Source organism: Pollicipes pollicipes, unplaced genomic scaffold (assembly GCF_011947565.3).
Source record: "Pollicipes pollicipes isolate AB1234 unplaced genomic scaffold, Ppol_2.1 Scaffold_3447;HRSCAF=4054_pilon_pilon_pilon, whole genome shotgun sequence".
NCBI lineage: Eukaryota > Metazoa > Arthropoda > Thecostraca > Pollicipedomorpha > Pollicipedidae > Pollicipes > Pollicipes pollicipes.
In genome coordinates, this window is record NW_023596297.1 from 21,052,233 (window position 1) to 21,072,721 (window position 20,489).

General features: G+C 51.8%; 2 protein-coding genes across 2 annotated transcripts in view; one reads left to right on the forward strand and one right to left on the reverse strand.

Moving 5' to 3' along the window:
* Positions 1 to 20,489, reverse strand: part of LOC119092277 (F-box only protein 30) — a 54,425-nt gene that overhangs the window by 23,328 nt on the left and 10,608 nt on the right. The window lies entirely within an intron of this gene.
* Positions 390 to 5,330, forward strand: LOC119092278 (glutamate receptor ionotropic, kainate 1-like). Its single transcript, XM_037215248.1, has 4 exons — positions 390 to 400; positions 3,802 to 4,585; positions 4,631 to 5,216; positions 5,311 to 5,330. Exons 1-4 carry the CDS (start codon positions 390 to 392, stop codon positions 5,328 to 5,330), a joined length of 1,401 nt encoding a protein of 466 aa, XP_037071143.1.

The window sequence follows — 20,489 nt, forward strand, 5'->3', positions numbered from 1 at the left end:
TTTCTGCTCCTGGTATTTGGTTTCATAAATGGGTACTCTGTCCTGCGCACACTGCATTATATACACATGCTTGTTTCTGCTTTATTACACCGCTGTTGGATCAGTTGCTCATGATCGTTTGTAAGCGCGCCTTTATTGCTCCACGCACAACACAACTATTTCTTCGTCAGTTTGTAGTCCAACACTGCGCCTTTGTTTACACCCACTTCTTGAACGTGCGAAGGCAAACAGTGAGTTCCTGAAAACGAAGGCACTCAGTTCGCTCCAGCTGTCGCGACAGATTTTTCAATCCTCAGATCTGGCTTATCTCGTTCCCCCACAACATTCCATCCACGTTAGGTTTTATCGCTACGTTGACATATAATTTGGATCTCTATCTGTGACTAATGATGGGTGACAGGTATGCAGGGCCGGTCAAAATGCATCCTTCATTTATACATTTTCCGGCGTCCCTCCTTGGTTTCAAGGTCGTGATCACAGCTCCCGGAGGAGTGAGCCGATCGCGCCCGGTCACCTGATACCGGCCCGTCGGCTTATGGCGAGCTGCCTTCGTGATTCGCTAGTGTTCAACTTCGATTTGCAGCTGATCTAGAGGAGATCCCATCGATTTGTTTTTAGTTTAAACAGCAATCAATTGGTCCTTAAATGCATACAGGTTTGAAGAGAATGGAATGTATCACATTTTTCAGAACTTAAGGTAAAATGTCAAGCTAGGTCACGACTAGCGCTTGGTTAACCTCGAATGTTACATTAACCCATGCTTGAGAAGAACAAAAATGGTAGTTCGCTTTACGATGCACTTTTTCCAAGCAGTATACTCCGCGACGAACTGCTTCTACAAGACCACGTTGAAAAATAGCTCGTGATGTCATCGCGATTTTATCTGCTTCTGGTTACTTGTCCGTACGGCGTATGGCTCTAAAACTTGCAGAATCCTGTTGTGGCCGATTAATTTATCCACAGACCTGCTCTAGTCAAATTTGAAGGCCGTGCCGGGTTAAAATGCACCTGACCCCGGTCGATTCGTCGAAAAATGATCCATGCACGTACGGGCGTGCGTGCGTGTGCCATGAAAGAATGGCAGCATATCTGAAATTGACTTGCTTTTTAAGTCATGATTCAATTCTCCGAATTAATCGCCCCCTATAATCGAAAAAGCTGTTGAGAAGAGTACCATATTCCTTTGTCACGCCCTTCGTGGAGGCGTCGGTTCGAAATTAGATTTTCTGCATTATCCTTGCTCTACAAAGGTGATTTGGCTTTATGAAAGACCCTGCTATCATGCACAGTCGTGGGACCACAGTATGCACCGCATATCAGTCTTCCGGTTTATTGCTGAATATTGTCCCGGATATAAACAGCTTTCGGTTTCACGGTTGGAAGAACTTAAGTAATGAGTTTTTTAAGGACAGCTTGTTATTCATAATTAGGCTCGATATTCTGGGACTTCTTTTTAGTAAACTGTAACCTATATGATGTCGGGACTTCCTAGGGAGCAGCGTTTTGATATGATGAGGCGAAAAGCTCCACAACAAGCGGGAATCTGTGCTTTATGATAGCATGAACAGCTTTCTTTTCAGTCTTGTGTGCAGTTGACATCCTACTCTGCTGATACAATTTGTAAGTTGTTTAGTGCATTAGCGAGGAACATTATTCACATAGACAAGACAGCAGCATTAGCCCTATTCCTCCGAGAAAAATCAGGAGATTGGAGATAAGTTGAATTGATATTTCGACAACATGCCTTTATCGAAACAAGAGCAGAAGTGAATTCAAAATTGCCTGCAAGCAAAATTACCTGGCAGGCAATTTTGAATTGTCTTCTGCTATTGCTTCGATAAAGGCATGTTGCCGAAATATCAACTCGACTACATCTCCATTCTCCTGGGGTTTCTCCGAGGAATAAGGCTGATACTACTGTCTCATCTTTGTAATACAATTTGATGTCAGTGCCTACCACTTCTCCACCTGGTCGTCCATTGTGTGAGTGGAAGTATCTGTGAAGCTGCCAACAGATCTGGTTGCATACATCAGCGAGCCTGTAGTTGTTGATGAGGATGGGTCTGATTCTGTTGAAGTCCTGATGCAGGAGGCCACTCAGGTGTCCGTACACATATTGAGGGCCGGTGATTTTTCACATAAAAAATAGTGTAAACAACAGGAGTTATAGGACGTGTTTCGTGTGTTCTGTGGAGCAACACGATTCCAGAAGTGGTAAGGTCTCACATCGCTTATCCGGTATTGACAGCATAAACATGCGTACCTGCATTCTTTCTTCAAACTTTGCGGGTCATGCCTTTACGATTACGATATTCAAGAAGAAGACAATGATATTACCTAAATATCCCCCAACTTTTTACCCGTGACGGAGGCCTAGTCTGACGGTCTGTCCGGTGGAACTCGATATGCGATTTGCTTGGTCCATCATTATACTCCTTTCGTTACGTTCATGATTAAACCATGGTTATGAAAAATCCGCTTGATCGATTTAATATAAGCACTTGTATGCACAGCAAGTTTTTCATCCGAAATTACGTAGCCACGCCACGAGACTTCATTTGCAGTTGAGTACCCCTGACCGCGTTTGACTGAATTTGGATCCCTCGCTAAGGTATTTTTCATGGATTTTTACTTCATGTCGAGCGCTCTCTCCACTCCACCCACCCGCTATCCATCAGGCGTACTGCGTCGTTCATCAACTGAACCCGTGCTCGTGGCGGTCACTCCACCCGCCCGTTATCGCGGACGGCCGCCGCTACGGAGAAACAGTCCTCCCGACCGTCGCCGCCGGCTGCTGGGCGGGCGTTCTGCCTTCGTCGGTGCTGGCAGTATACCTGCCCCTGCGCCCGACGCCGGGATGGTAATGAGGCGGTGCAGGCAGCTGATTGGTGCCGGCGGCGGTCGGGCGTGCCCGGGTCGGTGGGTCGCCCCAGTTGCCCCGGGGCCGCTCAGTGAGACGGTGGGACGCACCGGCCGCTGCCGTGTCCGGCGCCGACAGACTCTGAAAACGGACGGCGTCTCCCGCGCTGCAGTGGCTGATGCTCTCACGGCCGCCTTGGTCCGCACCAGCCGAGTCAGCCCAGATACCATATACCTGGTACCCGGGAGAGTGCACACGCTCCGCCTTTGCACACTTCTGAACGACTCTCAGATTGGAAGCGTCAGACAGATCGGTGTTGGTGACTCGTCACGGAACTGAAATTGGACGCCACGAAGTTGATTAATGTGGCGATCCCAGAAAACTTCCGCTATTCCGACTTCACAATGACGTTTCCCTGCACACTGCATCGACAACTACACTATAGATCTGCTATCCCTCGCTCACTCCACCGCTGAAGATCACTGGGACAACCTGCGCTGGCTTGCGGTCACGGCGTGAAGGGATATCTTCGACCCGTGACCTGGAGACGGGCGGCAGCGCGTCTGGACCGCTGACGCAGCCCACGGCTGACGAGGACGCAGCCCACAGCTGACGAGGACGCAGCGCACAGCTGACGAGGACGCCGTCTCCGAGCGCAAAGGGCCAGCGGCGAGCCGGGCCGGACGCGTTTCGGCGCTGAGAGGAGCTGTCCGTGCCGTGCGGCCCACAATGCGCCGGTGGCGGGTGTCAGCCTGCCTGCTGGCGCTGCTGTACGGGGTCGGCGGCGTGCCGCGGCCGGCCCCAGCGCCGCTCCACCGACAGACGGCCGCCGCCGTGCGCCGCCTGCTGCTGGTCGGCCGCGGCCAGCACCCGCTGCGCCTGCTCAACTGCGGAGCCGGCCTGCTCGACCTGGACCGCCTGCTGGCCGCGCTGCCCCGCAGCCACGCCGTCGAGCTGACCGACTGCGGCGCGTGCACCGGCGGCCTGATCGCGCGCCACCTGTACGAGGGCCGGCCGGGGCCTCGTCTGCTGCTGCTGCAGGAGGACCGCTGCCTCAACGGCTCGGACACGGCGCCGGCCGGCCGCTGGAGCGTTGGCCAGGTACTGCACGTGGCCCCGAGCTGCGCGCTCTCGCTGCGACACGCCCTGTTCGCCAAGGTGGGCCACCCGGTGTGCCTGGAGCCGGAGGGAGACCGTCTGATGGTGGTGCAGCTGCAGCAGGGCCGGACCGTCCGCCGCTCTGGACTGAGAGGTCTCGACTGGCTGCGGCCCAGAGACGATCTCAACAATGTCACACTCACCGTCGTCTACGAGAACTACAGCCCATTCTTCGAGTGCGAGGAGGAAATCAAGGGAACATGCGTACGAACCGCATACACAGCTCCCGCTGTGCTGTTGGCGGAGCTAGCACAGCGGCTGGGTTTCCACACGAGGTACGTTCATAATCCGGATGGCAGCTGGGGGCACGTGGAGGCGGGACAGTGGCGCGGCATGGTGGGTGAAGTGGTCGCTGGCCGCGCCGACTTAGCTGTCGGTGGTATATTCATCAACGCGCAGCGCTCGGCAGTCGTGGACTTCTGCCGACCGCTCACACTTGTCTACCTGGACATCGTCACGCGGCCGCGGCCGGTCGGCCTGCGGAGCAGCTTTGCCAATCTGCTGTCGCCGACTGTCCTGGCGCTGATCATGGTCAGTCTGCTGGCCAGCACGCTGGCGCTGCTGCTGGTCAGGCTGGCCGCTGGCCGGCCGCCATTACGCCGCCTACCGGAGGTGGTCTGGCGACAACTGGACAACTGCTACCGCGCGCTGGTGTCGCAGGACCTGCCGGCGAGTCGCGTCCGTCTGCTACGTAATAGCGGCGCCGGCACCATGCTGCTGGGCATCTGGCTCATGTCGGGTATTATCCACCGCACGGCCTACACGTCCAACATGATCTCGGCGCTGTCGGCACCGCCGGCCACCTGGGCGCCCGACTCGCTCGCCGACCTCGTGCGCCACGAGTACCGCGTGGTCACGCACACCGGCTACGGCGCCTACGCCGACTGGCTGCACGCGCAGAACAGCTCGCTGTTCCAGGCGCTGAAACGGCGCTGGGTGCTCGCCGACCACGTGGCCACGTTCCGGCAGCTGGTGGGCTCCGAGGAGAAGATCGCCCTGCTGGAGGAGACGCCGTCCGTCATGACGCTCCTCTACGACGCCATCGCTGAGTCGGAAGGGGCCGTCACTGAGGCGAGTGTCCACCGCGGACGCCAGCAGTTCCTTCCCTCCAGCGTGGGCTGGGCCATGCAGCCGAACACGCCGTACGCCGGGCGGCTGAACGAGATCCTGCGCTGGGCGCAGTCCAGCGGCCTGGCCAGCCGGCTGCTGGAGCTGGGCGCGGCGGACCGGCGCTGGAATGCCCAGCGCCACGTGCGAGCCCGCTGCCGGCGGCTGCCGGCCATCTGCCGCAGCCGGTCCGTCGTCGTGCTGAGTCTGACGCACCTGCGCTCCTCGTTCCTGCTGCTGCTGTACGGCTTCTCGGCTGCCAGCTGCGTGCTGGTGCTGGAGCTGGTGCTATCCTGGCGGACCCGGCGCGGCACCCAGCGTTAGCCACAGGCTCGCAAGTCAGGTAGTTGGTCGCGTTCGCTAACACATGTCGATGGTCATGTTCACGGGCCAGCCGGTGCTGATGACGATTGATGATTGGCGATTTCCGGCCTAGCAGCAGACGCACCAATGTTCCAGTCGATATCGCGTCTTCTGCGTACACTAAGCACTGCCGAGAAGACGCAGGTGGACAGACACTGGGACGCGTCGGGGGGCTGATTATCGCAGTCCATGGTGGCGGTATGTCTCTTCGTAACTCGCAATGCATTGCACGGTATTACACGCTCGTGCCTGATTCTATGTGGGGTTAGAATCCGTGGCGCATTCAGCCAACTTTTGCTCCAGTTGAAAGGAAGCCGATTCCTTTGCGAATACAACCGAGCGAAACGCACGCTGAGTCATCCATGTAAGCTAAATTTATCGATGAACTGACTTACAGAAAGATCATAGCCCGGAACGATATAAGGCGTTGCTCTGATAGCCCAACTGAGTTCCCAGTTGGGAGATGAATTCTGAATATATCTCCAGCTGCTTCCGCCCCAGCTCAGTGGTCAGAACGCCTGTCACGACGGCAGGAGACCGGGGTCTTCCTCTCCGCGGAACTCTGGTCTTTTCGTGCTTACAATATGGACGATGCAACGTGCTCTGCATTGCAACGCGCTGCAACATTACAGCTCAAGCGCTGTTACCGCAGCTAGAGTGCGAAGAGGAACACAACATAAGCTGAACTGTCTCGAAAAGGGAACACTATTCGCATTTTTAGGATTACCGTATTATTGCACATGTTTAAAGGTATCTTCCAACGTTGAAGCTGAATTATTGTTATGACTCAGCGCTCTTGAATGCATTTAACATTTGGCGTCGTACATAACTGCATGAAGCTCCCTACAGCCACTTGAATCGATGCACATACCACTGAGGCATTGCAAAATGTATGTTAGCGTCTCACGCAGACCATTGCCTTAAGTGACTATAAGTTACTGACTAGCCCACAGTAGACGATATAAACATATTCAGACGTGTATGCTTGTTTGTGTCGGAACCGAAGCTGAGCACGGCGTGTCCCAATCTCAGAGCGGGCGGTGTCTGGAGGAGTAGTTCTTGGAAAGTGTTGAATAAATTCATGGAGTCATCTGGGCTGTGAGATTGGTGCTTATACTGTTGGGTGCAATGGCGATCACATTTATCGTGTTTTACTGAACAAATATCCGCCACAGATCTCCCCCTGCAGGACACAATTCACCCCGCTGTTGTCTCAACAAATGCCGTGTGGGCACATCGCAAGCGTCGCCTGACAACGGGGTATCAAACCGCTCCAAGTGTCGCCTGACAAGGGAGAGATCAAACCGCTCAGAGTGTCGCCTGACAAGGAAGAGATCAAACCGCTCCAAGTTACTTTGCTATCATTTCACCTCGATGTAGATCGCGTTTGCCTTTCCAAGCACATCGGCTACAGAGGCCATTTTAAGCTCCGAACGCACTCTACTTGTCGGACAAGCTGCGAGCGACCCCCCCCCCCCCCCCCCCTCCCCGACACCCCGCACAAGTGTTGAGCATGTGCGCTGAAGCACCGGTTTTTGGAGCGATGACGGAGTGGTACCGTCGCCAGCAGAGTGTGGCACGTGTGCACCGTATGCATGACCGACGCGGAGACGAGCCCGCGCCGCACCCTCGCTGTGTAACTTCCCAAATGATGACGTCCAGATACCTTGTGATGGTGCTATAGCTTTCAGCTTGTTTTGACGGTGCTCGTCGCACCATTTGGCTCGGCACTTCACAGCTATGTACTTGGCAGTCGTATACTTATTCGCTTAAACACACGCGCCACTTGTGGGAATTCTCAAAGGTGGTCTGACGACGATGGTACGACTGAGGTCTGCCGGAGGTGGTCTGGAGAAAAACTGGACGACTGCTACCGCGCGCTGGTGTCGCAGGACCTGCCGACGAGTCGCGTCCGTCTGTTGTGTCCCAGCGCCGTCGGCACCATGCTGCCCGGCACCTGGTTCATGTCGGGCTGTTGCGAGCATTGTCACACACGTGCCACTCGCGTTCCCCGTGAGCAAGCGGTAGGCGCCCGATGTCGCCCATCATGACGGTGGATAGAGCCATGCTAACAGTGCCGCCCTGCAGGGGCGGTATTAACTTGCGCGAATCGATGTGAGCGCGCGAAGTGTGCACTCGTACTTTAAAAGAGCGGCCGAACTCGTACTCGTGCTTTAAAAGAGCGTCAGAACACACAGCTTGCTGAAAGCCAGGCCATCTATCCACGACCGCCGCATGCATAGATGTTTAAAGGCGGTGGCTCGCCTCCACAGCATGTTTCAAACACATACTCCTGTAAACCCTTACCACTTGCAATTAAATAAATAGCCCTGCGAGTGCAACTGCATTAACATGCCCGTATGAGCAAATCGATGTCATTCATTTGCCAGTCCGAACATTTCAGGACAGCACTGAACTTCTTTCTTCTTTAAGTACCCCAGATGCCATGCATGGGAGTGCTTGGCTCGCGTACGCCAGTGCATGACCGCTTTTGGCTCACGGAGAGCAGGGTTCGCCACAATGAAATTCACGGTCGTTTGGGGTGTTTTCATATTTTATACACAGCACGTAAATTACGAAGGAAGGCTTCCAACATGCCAATACCACCTCGTTCAGGATGTAATGGCTGGTTTTCTCAAAATATGACATCGTCCGTCCCGGTGACTCAGTTGGTTAGAGCGCCTGTCTTCCGGTCCACCCACCCGTGGCGGGGTGGATTCGAGTCGCTTTAAGCGCTCGCTATTTGCTCTCGACAGGTATGGCCTGCGACCGGTGGCAGCGGTCGCGCTGAAGGTCAGTTGACATCAGAGGGCAGGACGGACCGTGCCGAGCATTGCGGCATGTTAAGCTTTCGCCCCCAAATTCTGCCGTTGACATGGAATTGCGCCATCGGGTGGTGGGGGTCAGGGCTCACACAACAAGCACTGATTAGCGTGAGTTCTGATCCCTCAAATCCAGCCATTCAAAGGGTCCGGATCAAATCTTTAAAAAATAAAAATAAAATAGGGCAACTCTATGCGAGATCCACTCACCTCGCGCCTCAAAGTTTATACCGTCAAACCACAACTATGCCTCAAAATTGTTGTATACGTTTCCCCTTAGTGCAGCCAGCTGCAGCGTAGGGTTGCAGTGATACGCGCAAACACACCCGCAGTGGGTTCCGCTCCTGCCTGCTAGCACGTAGTGTCTGGGATGCGGTTTCGCAGACGTGGAGAAATATATACGTGGATTAGACGGATCCTTCTAAGACCTCCCGCAAGCTGCCAGCATCAGACGTGTTTGACTCCCTACCATCAATTCCTCGCTATTTCGAAATGGCACTTGGTCTCGCGCATCAGAGCAGACACGACTGATCTGTCCTGTTCAAAGGAAGCACTAACGTTCCACTTTGTCTCCCCGCTGATCACCACACCTCTGCCACCACAGGAACCGTGGGGAGGATGTCGTGCATTTGTCTGAGCTCGTTTCTAGTTTTCCTCACGAAGGAAGAAGCTACAAAAAAAACTCGACAGTTTCACGATCGGCATAGTGGAAAAACTGTACGAGTGGACAGCCTCCTGCCATAACTTGACGCGTCTTGAAATGCCCGCTGCAGGTCTGGCGTCTGTGTTTTAAGCCTGGAATTAAGCACGATATATTTAGCGAAGCTTTTAAAAAAATTTGAGCCCACAGCCAGTCACAGCGGTGTAACCTATTAACAAATTACAGGAGAACACAGCGGTGAATGAAAGTGAGGATAAAATGCTTGTCAAATTATTGAAAAATTGTCATTAGGCTATGTCAATCAGTAAAACGAAATCGCAATCGCAACCCAAGCGTCTCACCTTTCGCTTTTGTGAAGATTAAAGAGTCGGATCAAGCTAAGAAGCAGTTCTCTCATTGCCATGCATATGCGGAAGCGAATCCGAAACCACCGTGCGTTGGTACCCGAAGATGAGTGATGTACTTCACTGTCGCGTGACTGCAGAGAAGAACATTTGACAGCTAATGTACATGAATCGATATATTTGATATAATTTGCGTTTAAAAGTAATTACCTACAAGCACCCTGCGCCGGAAAAAATATCAGAATTTGCGTATTAGCAGTACATCTCAGTGGTCCTATGTGTGTGGTGTGAGTGCGTGTCAAGTTTAACATCACAAACTCCCAACTCGCCAAGGGTATTCAAATTTTGCTTACATTATTCGTCTCTTCACCACAACCACCCATTTACTCAATCCAAGGGTCGTGTGTTGTCATTACTCACTGAGCTTATCACTCAAGTAGCCTGCAGCTAAAAGTGCTAACATCGGTGAGCTTTAATTCAGGCATTCCGTAATAACATACTCGATTTAAGATCTAGGGGGATAACTATTGCTCACTGCTTTCATGAACTGATCACCAAAAACAACGAAAGCCTATATTGAAGGCACACCATAATTCATTTCGGAGCCATTGAAAATCATCCCGAGACCTTTGGCATAAGGTCAAGGGGTACTTTGGGGGTAATCGTAACCCAGAGACACAAAACCGGGATTTGCATCTGTTGCTTCATGAGGTGTCAGAAAACGTACCGTTTGATCGGCTTACTGCTTTTGGTGGTGAGCACAAACACTGGAAACAAGCCATGTCGCAACCAGCCTCCAACACGCCTCAGGCTCGAACTTCTGACCTCGTGACCTACTCGAAATGAAATTATCGGATTCGATTTGAGTGTCACAGGAAATCCCATAACGATAGCAAGGACCGCGGTGTCTGGGATCTGTAAGTGGCAAGAGATGGGCCGTTTTTCAGCGCTGCGCGGCGCGTTGGAGAAATGACTCTTCTCCACCAGACGTCACATAAATCCTTTCCATTTCTTTTTTGTTTTTGCATACGAAAGACGTGAGCGATACTAATCGGTCATGTATAGGCTCTGTGCCACTCCTGAGTTCAGGATTGGGACAATAATCGGCTGTTCCATTCCTGTGGCAATACGTCGGTCAACCAGATAAACTTAAAAACCTCAACATGGGCGCAAGTGATCGGGTTGTCATGTGCTTGAGCGTGTCGTTGGCGACGCTGTTCAGCCCTGACAAAACGCTTAGTGTTCACAATGCTTTAGCTTATTTATAATGCAAGGAGTTGGTTCATATAGATGGCACAGTACTAATAGCACTATTCCTCGTATAATACACAGGAGAGTGGAAAGATAGATGTGATATTTCGACTACATGCCTTTATCAAAATGAATATCAGTAATAAATTCAAAATTGCTTGCCGATTCTACCCGATTTTCAGTCTTTTTTTAACCAGTGAGCCACGGTTTTTACAAGTCATCAATATTCAGGGAATTAAACCGAGAGCAATTGCCAGCCATTTTATCATGCAGTGTAAATCTAACTAAAAATCGAAATACGCGAAAAATACGTGTACATGCAAACGAACTTAGGTTCACAGCATAACACATAAGGCATTTTAACACGCAGGCGATTTCAAGACAATTTTAAACAACAGGCATCACGCATCACGCACCATTTACACATCAAACGATTTCAGATGAACCGAAACCGCGTATCACGCGGCAGGCATCACTCATACTTGGTAACAAATTTAAGCCAGCACGCATCGCACATCAAAGCACTAATCCCATTCGCATATTTCGCTATGACGAGCCCTGCACGCTCAGGTCTGGTCGCCAACTTCTTATAAGAATAATTTATTTATTTTCCCGTCTGGATGGTCCTGTGCTCTGCGGATGATTTTACGCTTTACAGGGGGCAAACGGCCCGTACCTCCCTGATTTCAGCCTGAACATGTTTTATCAAACAATGGTCGCCGGAAGGTGTATCCGCTGTTTTGTTTTTAGCACCTCGTAGGCCTTCATTATATCTCAAACGAATAAGACGCATGGACTTCCCGACATAGACCATGTTCAATGTTTTTCACACAGTCAACACCTCATTTCGTAAATCACGTTTTTCACGGCGACCAGATTTTAACGCAGAGGGCTCATCATGGCTGACTATGCGAATGTGACTAGTGCCGTGATGTGCGATGCGTGCTAGTTCAAATCCGTTATCGTGCATGGGTGATGCCTGACGCGTGATACGCGATGCATGTTTGTTTGGAATTGTTTGCATATATAAGTGACGCGTGATGCGTGATACCTGTTTGCTTAAAATCGTTGTCCTGAAATCGCTTGCGTATTTAAATGTGTTCTGCATAATGCCTGTTAACCTGAACTCGTTTGCATATACATGTATTGTTCGCGTATCTTAATTCTTAGATGTACGCTGCATCATAGAAATGACTGGCAGTTGCTCCTCGTTTAATCCCCTGAATGTTGGTGACCTGCAGAAACTGCGGCTCGGCGTTAATAAAAAACATGAAAAATCAAGCAAGATCGGCAGGCAATTCTGAATTTACTACTGACATTCATTTCTATAAAGCATGTAGCCGAAATAGCACCTCTGTCTCTCAATTCTGCTGTTTATTCTGCGATAAATAACGGTGTTAATACTGTCTCATCTATATACATACCATTGCCCGCAAATTCTCTCAACAACGTACTTTGTTAGTACAGATAAGCTTACGTTACACGTCTCCTTGCAATGTGACACGACTCTGCACGATGACGTGCGCTGGCGGCTATGTAGCGCCTGCTCGCTGGCTCTGGCGAGGCGAACTCCGGACAGGCTGAACGAATGCGTTCGCATTCCGCTGTATATTTTCATCACGCTCCGAAACAGCCATTCAGATCAGGCATTGGAAATGTCGATTGCAGCGGTCCCTCTAACGACCAACGCTGGAAATGACATCAACCGAATTGCATGCGATATGCGTGTGGTGCGGTTCCACATTTGGGTTGATGGCGTGAAGCAGTAGATACAGCTGATGAGAGCTAACCATGAACGGAGCTTCGCGACACACACAGTACACCTCGCCTACGCTGTCGCTTGCATGAATAGCACAATTTGGCACCGAACAACGACTGGAAAACTTTAAAAGCTCTTTCCCAGATACGATAGCGGCCCTACGATGCCCCTTCCACCAAGGCATCGGGGCCCGTCGTGGACGGACAGCGTGACAGGAATTCATGTCCTGGCGGCTGATAATGTGGTAGTGTTGACGTGGTCCATAAACGCCGTAACCGAGTCGACCTGGTTGGTCTATGGTCTATGGTCTATGTCTATACGACCTGGTCTATGACCCACCGAGCCGTAACATCTCCCCAGTCGGCTCTCCGAAGGCCCCATCGGGCCGGCCTAATGCCGGCGTGGAAACTGGTCAAAATTACTTAGCAGATGGTGGATAACGATTACACACAGTCGGGCAGTCGTCCACACTGCAGCACAACTGTACGCCAAGAGCTGCAGGGTCGATAGCTGAAGTATGGCCAGATTGTAGCGCTATATGCGAGTGATGACACGTGGTCAGGAAGCACATGGTGTTCAGAAGACAAATGGAATAGTCTAGTCGGTATACTGGGTGGTCAGACAGCAAATGAAATAGCCTCGTCGGTATACTGGAAAAAAATGATTCGAGACTTGGTTCAGATTTCTAATAATTCGTACTAATCGCTGGTGCGTTTCGCTGAAAGCCATGCAGTTCAGGAAGTGTGCTAGTAAATGCACTAGGAATGATACTCGCCGGAGAAAAGCCACGTTAATTATCGCAAACGAATGATGGCATCATCTTTTACACAAGATACGTGCTGGATTCCCCGAGCTTGAACGCTCGCCCTTCCGACTGGGAGTCGGACTGCTTTGTCACCGTCCATCAACACCGACCGACCCATACGACTCCGAGGTCGTAAACCAGCGGCGCGGCGCACTGATAACGTTGGACAGGCACGCTGACCGAGTTCTGCCTAGTTAGCACAATGGCGAGCTGAGCCCCCGCCCTGATTGGGGACGGGGGGGGGGGGGGTGTCGACGCACTCCCCATTCGCAAGGTTTTTTGAGGATACCTATCTGGCATGTCGTGTAATCGTGTCCAAATTTTTAGTATTCTATGAAGCATTCATTGCATGTGTTTCTAGCGTTTCTGGCTTCGGAGCAGCGGCGATTTCGGGGAACAAAGCACGGCGATGTACGGCATGCGCGGGCGGCGGGAGGCACCCAAGGATGCCGCGGGACGCGAGCGACCGGGCGACATTGGCACTAATGAAGCCATACTTTACGAGCTCGCCTGCTGAGGTTTTGTGTCGTCACGAGCCATGGCCACGTATGTATGAGGTTGCGAAGCTGAAAAAGTGCGATTTTTGGGGCAAATTTGACCAATGACCTGGCCTGATGGTATCATTATTCACCTAGCAACGTAAAGCTTATTAGCAATCGCGAGATCTCGCTGAGATCAATCCACTTTTATTTTCCGCTAAATTCTATCCTTCTTAGTTTGTCAACAACAGGGGTCACATCGACGCCCCCCCCCCCCCCCCCCACACGTCTCCTACATCGTGGGGCAGAAGCAAGACTCGTGGAGAGCCTGCACAGCTGACATCTGATCCTGTCACGCACGAGAAGCTGTGAGATTCGTCGCTGGCGGTAGCGCAAGTGTCGACGTGCGATCCAGCTTCCGCTCTCCCCGAGTTATGTCCATATGTTCTTAAAAGCTGTAGCAGACGCGAGCGACCGGCTTACACTGCGATATAGCTTGTAAATACGCCAGTGAGCCAACGCGAAATGGTCACGAGCACGCCCAATCCCCGATGTCTGGTTGTCAAACGTGTGGATGAGCCTCCCACACATGATTTGAGAACTCTCCCCGACACGTAGCAGTTGGGTGTGTTGATAAACTATCCGTGGATTATCTACACCGCCCCTTTAAAACATAGCACATAAGCGCTTCTTGTGGTAAGCCGTGACCTGACCGTACACAAACCTAACTTCTGTTTGCAGAGCGCAGAGCACAGCTTATGAACTGATCCGGTGATGTGTCTGGGCACAGCACGTGGCCGATGCTTCGCCGTGGGACGTTCCGTCGCATGATGACGTATCACACATACGCGCTATATGGAGGCACACCAAGCAAACCCTGACGCACCCCAACACTGCTCTAGTCCCGATCGCACCGAGCAAGCCATGACGCTGCCCATGTCTGCTCTGGTCTCGATCGCACAGAATCGCTCAAATTGAGCCGACATAAATAAGCCTGCGATGCAATGCGAACGCAGACTGAAGTTACGGCTCACATTCTGCCGAGCTCAGCTTCTACTGCGGCTACACCTACACACAGGCCGTGTTATGGAATGCGTATACCCCCACCACAGAGTGCGTGGGTCGCTGCCGGCCTCGTCGACGGCTACGGTCGACGTTGGCGATGCGGCAACAAGTAACCGTCGTCACCCATGCTCCACTAATCCCGTGCCCGGGTGCCTCAACTCAGCACGTAACAAATTTGAATCGCTTCCGATCCGCGCGCCGATCTCAGCTTATCCTCACTGCGACCGTCCGGGGCCACGCTCCATCGTCAAAACAGGTGGCGTCCCAGGCAGTATGCGCATGCCTCTCACCTGTGTCCCAACGCGGGTTGAATGATTCCCGCCTCGTCCCACCTGCGGTTCAGACCTACTCCCGAGATCCCGCTCGGTTGACTCCGTTCTCCTTCACTCAATGTGCCACCTCTGTCCTAACCGAGTCAACTGACTCCAGTCTTGTCCCACCTGGGTTTGAGACCCATGACCGAGATTCCACTTTTTAACTCCCTTCTCCTTAACTCAATGCACTTGGACGATAACGCTTTCCATCTGCCATCCGCGGTCTTCATCCTACCCATTTCCAAATCTTTCAATCAATATTGGGCGTCAAATCCCTTCGCGAGGCCTTTCCTCCCGGTTGATCCCGCAGGCGCGCACATCATACCAACTGCCGCGTAACCTCACCGCCCGCGGAGGGCGGACCGGTCGTCCGTTCGTGTATAGTGCACGTCTCTCTACGACCGTAACTCGCTGCTGTTTGCGTGCCACGTCGGACCTGCGCTCGTTGCGACCCGCCTTTGCACGGAGCGTCCACCATTAGCAATCCCATGAAGTCTGCAGTGTGGGATACAGTTGCGGAGGGCGCAGGCCGTGCGCTTCTAACTTCCGGCGTGTGTCGTGTCGACGCGACACCAGCAGTAATGGACCCCATTAACCGTCTAGAAACCCCTGTGCAGCGATATGAATCGCACTGGCGACATCAATCGTTGTGACCAGGTCCGGCGAAAATCGTCCGCCCCCCCCCCCCCCCCCCCCGCCCACAACATAGCACTCTCAATGCGGCGATGGCTTGAGAACAGTTGAGGAACCTAACGTTCCCACAAAGCATTAAAGCTTAGCACTGAGAGTCATGTGACTAAGCAGCGCTGACGTGACTGAGCGGATGGCGCTCCAATAGCCGGCGGTCACTAGTCCTCGCCGCCCTCCAGCTGACGGGGTCATCGACACGAGGTGGCACCATCCCCCCTAACCGTGCGGCGCTCCCATATGGACGTCTTCCGATTTCACACAGCCGCGGTGCCAAGTGTGGCTCTTTATGTTCCGTCAATGAAACGTCAGCCGTGAAGCATCATGATCACCACCTTTGGTTTTTTTTATACAAATGGTACTGAGCGCAGTCCACCTCTATTTGCCGAAACGGCCGTTGCAAATTTATAACGCATACCGATATCGGGGGCACCTGGTGGAATAGTGATACAAGTAGCGACAAGGCACATTTGCTAAAGATAAAACAAATCGTATCTCGTTTACCGCGAAGATGAGCCGTGCCGTTCAGTACCGTGCGCGTATGCGCGGAATAGTCCACGGATGTTTGGTAGTCATTGGTAACAAAATTGCCATAGAAAATAAATTGACAACATGCGGCCGCCACATCGCACCATGGTGATCCACGATAGCGCCATTGCCACGACTGGCGCAGCCGTGCCACAAACCGTAGGGAATGAACCGCACCACGCCCCCTCGCGCATACAGCTGCTTTCCTGCCCGGTCCTGCCCTCTACCGGCCAACAGCACGTACCGGCATCGGCCGGCAGATGGCGTCTGTCGTGGCGTCCGCGCGATCATGCTGCCCCGCGCGAGTGCATCCCCACCCACAGTCCACCATAGCACACCCGTCCCTTGGCCGTCCCTTGAGGCAGGGACCGTGAGGGATCGTGGCGCGTCCGTCCCCTCTCGCCCGCCAGGACGCGGGACGAAGCCAGTCGGCGTGCCCACGACGACACCTCTCCGCCGTCGTGCCCCAATCCGTTCCTCGGTCCGCGGCGCAAGCGCACCGCACACCGTGCACTCCATCCCGATCGTCGCGGACCTCTGCACGTGCAATGGCTTCAACAAGCACCCTCCATCTACTCTTCCTCGTTGCACGTGCACGGGCCGAAATCATCTTTACTGGCGCCTATCCCAACCGGGCGGCAGCTGCGCCACAACCACCCCCGAGACGTCATGCACGTTATGTCGTTGCGGACGTGAGCCATTGCAACATTCCACACGCGCCGCACTATTGCGGTCTCCACCCTCCTGCAGCGGGGTAGAGTTGGGTCTGCCTGCTGGCGTCCGTCTCGGCGGCGGCCCCGGCGAGGTGCCGCCCGCCGCGATGGCTGTAGCAGCTGATCTCGGCGCGTTGGCCTCAGACAAAACGGGCACGGCCATTTCTCCGCCGGGTAGATGAACAGGAACGGGAGCTGGTTATGTTAACGCTCCTGTATAGTTCCATTCGTGGCTCGTTCGGAAAAGTGACGCATTTAAAGGATACTGGCCGTTTGTTTAGTTTCATTCCACTTCGCCGCTGCATTAAACAACTTCTTACTTTTTCACAAAATCCGCCAGAAGTGAAAATCACCTTCATTTAATTGATTAGACGACAAAACAGAGCTTAGATGCGTTCTCAAACCAAAAGTCATAAACGAGCAATGGTCGGTGGCACTGACTTACATACTGACTCAGCGCTATCTTATTCACGCGATCGCACGCACCGCCCAATAGCCCTTCAGCTTGGACCGGAGCGGCGTGCATTCATGACAAAATGCTCGGACACTTCGACTGTTCATAACTGCCATCTGACACTCCCATGGAACGGGCCGCGTTGCCCCTGTCATATGCTTACTAAACCGATCGAGCTATCTCAACGGGCACTTATCGCAAAGCTGCGCCTGACTTGGCCACCAAGCCCAGACAAATGCCCTCAGCTCTGGTCGGCGCCGGGAAGGCCATGACTGCGATCGTGTGCGAGAAGCCTGCCGCACGCACATGCGGGCCCTTCCACCAATATGACCGTGCAACGTAACCTTGGCGACACTGTCGTTCTCATGGCGCCACCGCAGCAACGTCGTGGCGGCACCACACTGCACAAACCCGTCCATAATGAAAAGCTTTGGCAAACTAGCGTTTTGAGAAATATTTGGCCCAGCGGCCCAACTCTAGCTGGGAAGTCCTCAAATGGTGAGTAAAATATGTGCAGAGGCCATACACTTGCAGGAAGCGGCATTCAAAATTTGACGATATAGCATGTACACGACGTTGTCCGAGTCTACACCCCAAACGAATGCTGCTCATTTCTGCGATCCCACCACTGGCTCCAATTGGCTGTGAGGCGCCCTGGCTAAAGCCTGCTGACTGGGCGCGGGCACACCAAAGGCAGCCACGCTTGAAGGGCGACACGCGCGGAGCATACGCCCACGAACCGTAATGAATCTAGGCGTATATGGGCCTGACATGGCGTGAAAGATCAGCCCACCAGCTATTTTGTATCGTATTATCCAGCCATTCTAAGCCATTGGCGGACAAGAACGCATACCGGCCGTTCTTTATTATTTACTAAAGGAAGATAAAAAAGTTCGTGGTAGGCACCGTACCATTCCATACAGGTTACGGTGATGACGCCGGATTATTGCTCACTAGAAAAGTCTCGTGGCATGGAACGGCCCAATTTATATAGGAGAAATACAATGGCCAATATTACGTGAATCTGGTGTGTGTATTTCAGCCACCACACATAAACAGGTTCTGAAACGTATTGGTCGACACCCACCCACGCAATGGACATATATTTTTAACACCACATGAAGTCATAAATGAAACGATATCATTACTAACGGGCAACATCACCTAACTATTTCGTAGGATAATAATCCAGTAATTCTTAGTTCGTGTTGAGTCAATATGCGTTAACTACGTGCATAGCATAACTATGCTATGCACGTGCATCCACTATGCTAAACATGCATAGCCATTCACTTAACAACTTCTGCTTGCTTGTGCATACGTGAAAAATGTGGAATGGCATGCGCAGTAAAGCCCACACCAGCTTCCGTTGGAATCAGCACAACATGAACCGCTTTCCTTTCAGATGTACTTCTGCCGGTAGCACGGCAATGCCCACTGTTTCAACAATCGCAATGCGTGTTCATGGATGCCCTATCATGACCCAAAGTTGCTTCAGATACCATCATGAGTGACTGCCTGAAATACCATCACAGATGAATGGCATTTGAACAGTGAGCCTGTCAAGCACGTATCGCACATCAGTGCTGAGCAGCGGCGATCCTCGTCAGCAATTTTCAGGGAACGCGCATTGGATCAGACAACGCCTCTACCATGCTGACTTTCTTCATCCAGTTATCAGCTGATTTCCCTCTGCGCCACGCCACAAAAAGCATATGTTTCACTGAAGGGAGTGTTCCAGACTGGTGTGGGGTTTTTAACCCACGTGGTCATTTTGAAGATGATTTAGTGAAGTTCACGGCCATGCTTTTCCGAAGACATGAAACCCTCTTATTTTTTAAGATTAATACCCGTCAAATTGTGCAGACTGTTCCGTGCAGATTATTTCAAAGTCACCAAGGTATGTATGATGTCATAAAAACGCCACGCGAATACTGCCACCGCATTAGTCATGAAAAGCTCAGGGTAAAGAACAATATGATAGTCAACCTGCTTGAGTATGGCGTACGTTAGTACAATTTCTGGCATGAACGGACTTAAACTCTCAACTGGATGTGTCCAGTGCAAGCTTCGAACACGGACCACGTATTGTACAAACTAATATATTGGATATGGGTACTTATTATGACGGAGATGAGACTGGAAATAAAATATCTTAGGGATGATGACTTTTATATATGAACATATATATATATATATATATATATATATATATATATATATATATATGAATATGATGGTGATTGGGATTTAATGCACCGCCGACTACTAAGGTCATTTTGCTCCCGCGAATAGCTTTAAAGGAATGTTTCACATTTGAAGACATCAAAGCAAACATCAGATGTGATTAAACAAGCCCACTTATAACAACTTTTTTGTATGTTTGTATGTATGCTTTTTACGTGGAACAGACTGCTCTATACAGCACAATTTTTATTCATTGAATATGTCCCTGAATTCGTCATGGTTTGATAACGTCATTGCACCTTGTACAACCCTGGTTGAGAGCCAATGGACCGCCGTCACATCTGCCAGAAAATCAGAAAATAGAGAGGCTTAGGTCTTAAAAAGGGCAGCATTGTGAACAGCGCCGAAAGGCCTCAAAGATGGCTATTTGAACTCAAAACCCCGTGTAAATATGGAACACTTCATTTAAGAGCAGTGCCGTAACCGACTATGTGAACGCAAGTAAAACATATCAAATCATGGACAATCATACAAGACCACGAGAAAGGGCAAAAACACGCGCGCATAACGAAATGGGTTCTGCACAAACGCAGCGCTTAGGACGCCGCCTCCCGGCAAGTTAAGCACTGCAAGTGAGCTTGCCTCATTTTTAATAAATAAGCTCCTCAATACGTCATCGCTTGATCACGTTATGGAACGTTTGTCTGATGCCGGGGTTGCTGCCGGATGCCCGTGTCAAATTTCCACCGCAGCGGGCGGGCTGACTCACTTGCAGTGCTTTAACCTTCCGAAAGGTGACGCGCGTGCTGGCGCGAAATTTGCGAAACCACAATGTCGTTATAAACGCGTGTTTTGGCCCTTTTCGTAGAATTATCGTACACTTGTCCGTCATTCTATATTGTTTACTTGCATTTGCATACTCGTTTATGGTG

Bases quoted from the DNA above. Each gene is read 5' to 3' on its own strand.
- LOC119092278 (XM_037215248.1), top strand. The intron at 4,586-4,630 runs GTCAGGCTGGCC...CGCCTACCGGAG, and splicing joins GCACGCTGGCGCTGCTGCTG to GTGGTCTGGCGACAACTGGA. The intron at 5,217-5,310 runs GCCGGCTGCTGG...CATCTGCCGCAG, and splicing joins GCAGTCCAGCGGCCTGGCCA to CCGGTCCGTCGTCGTGCTGA.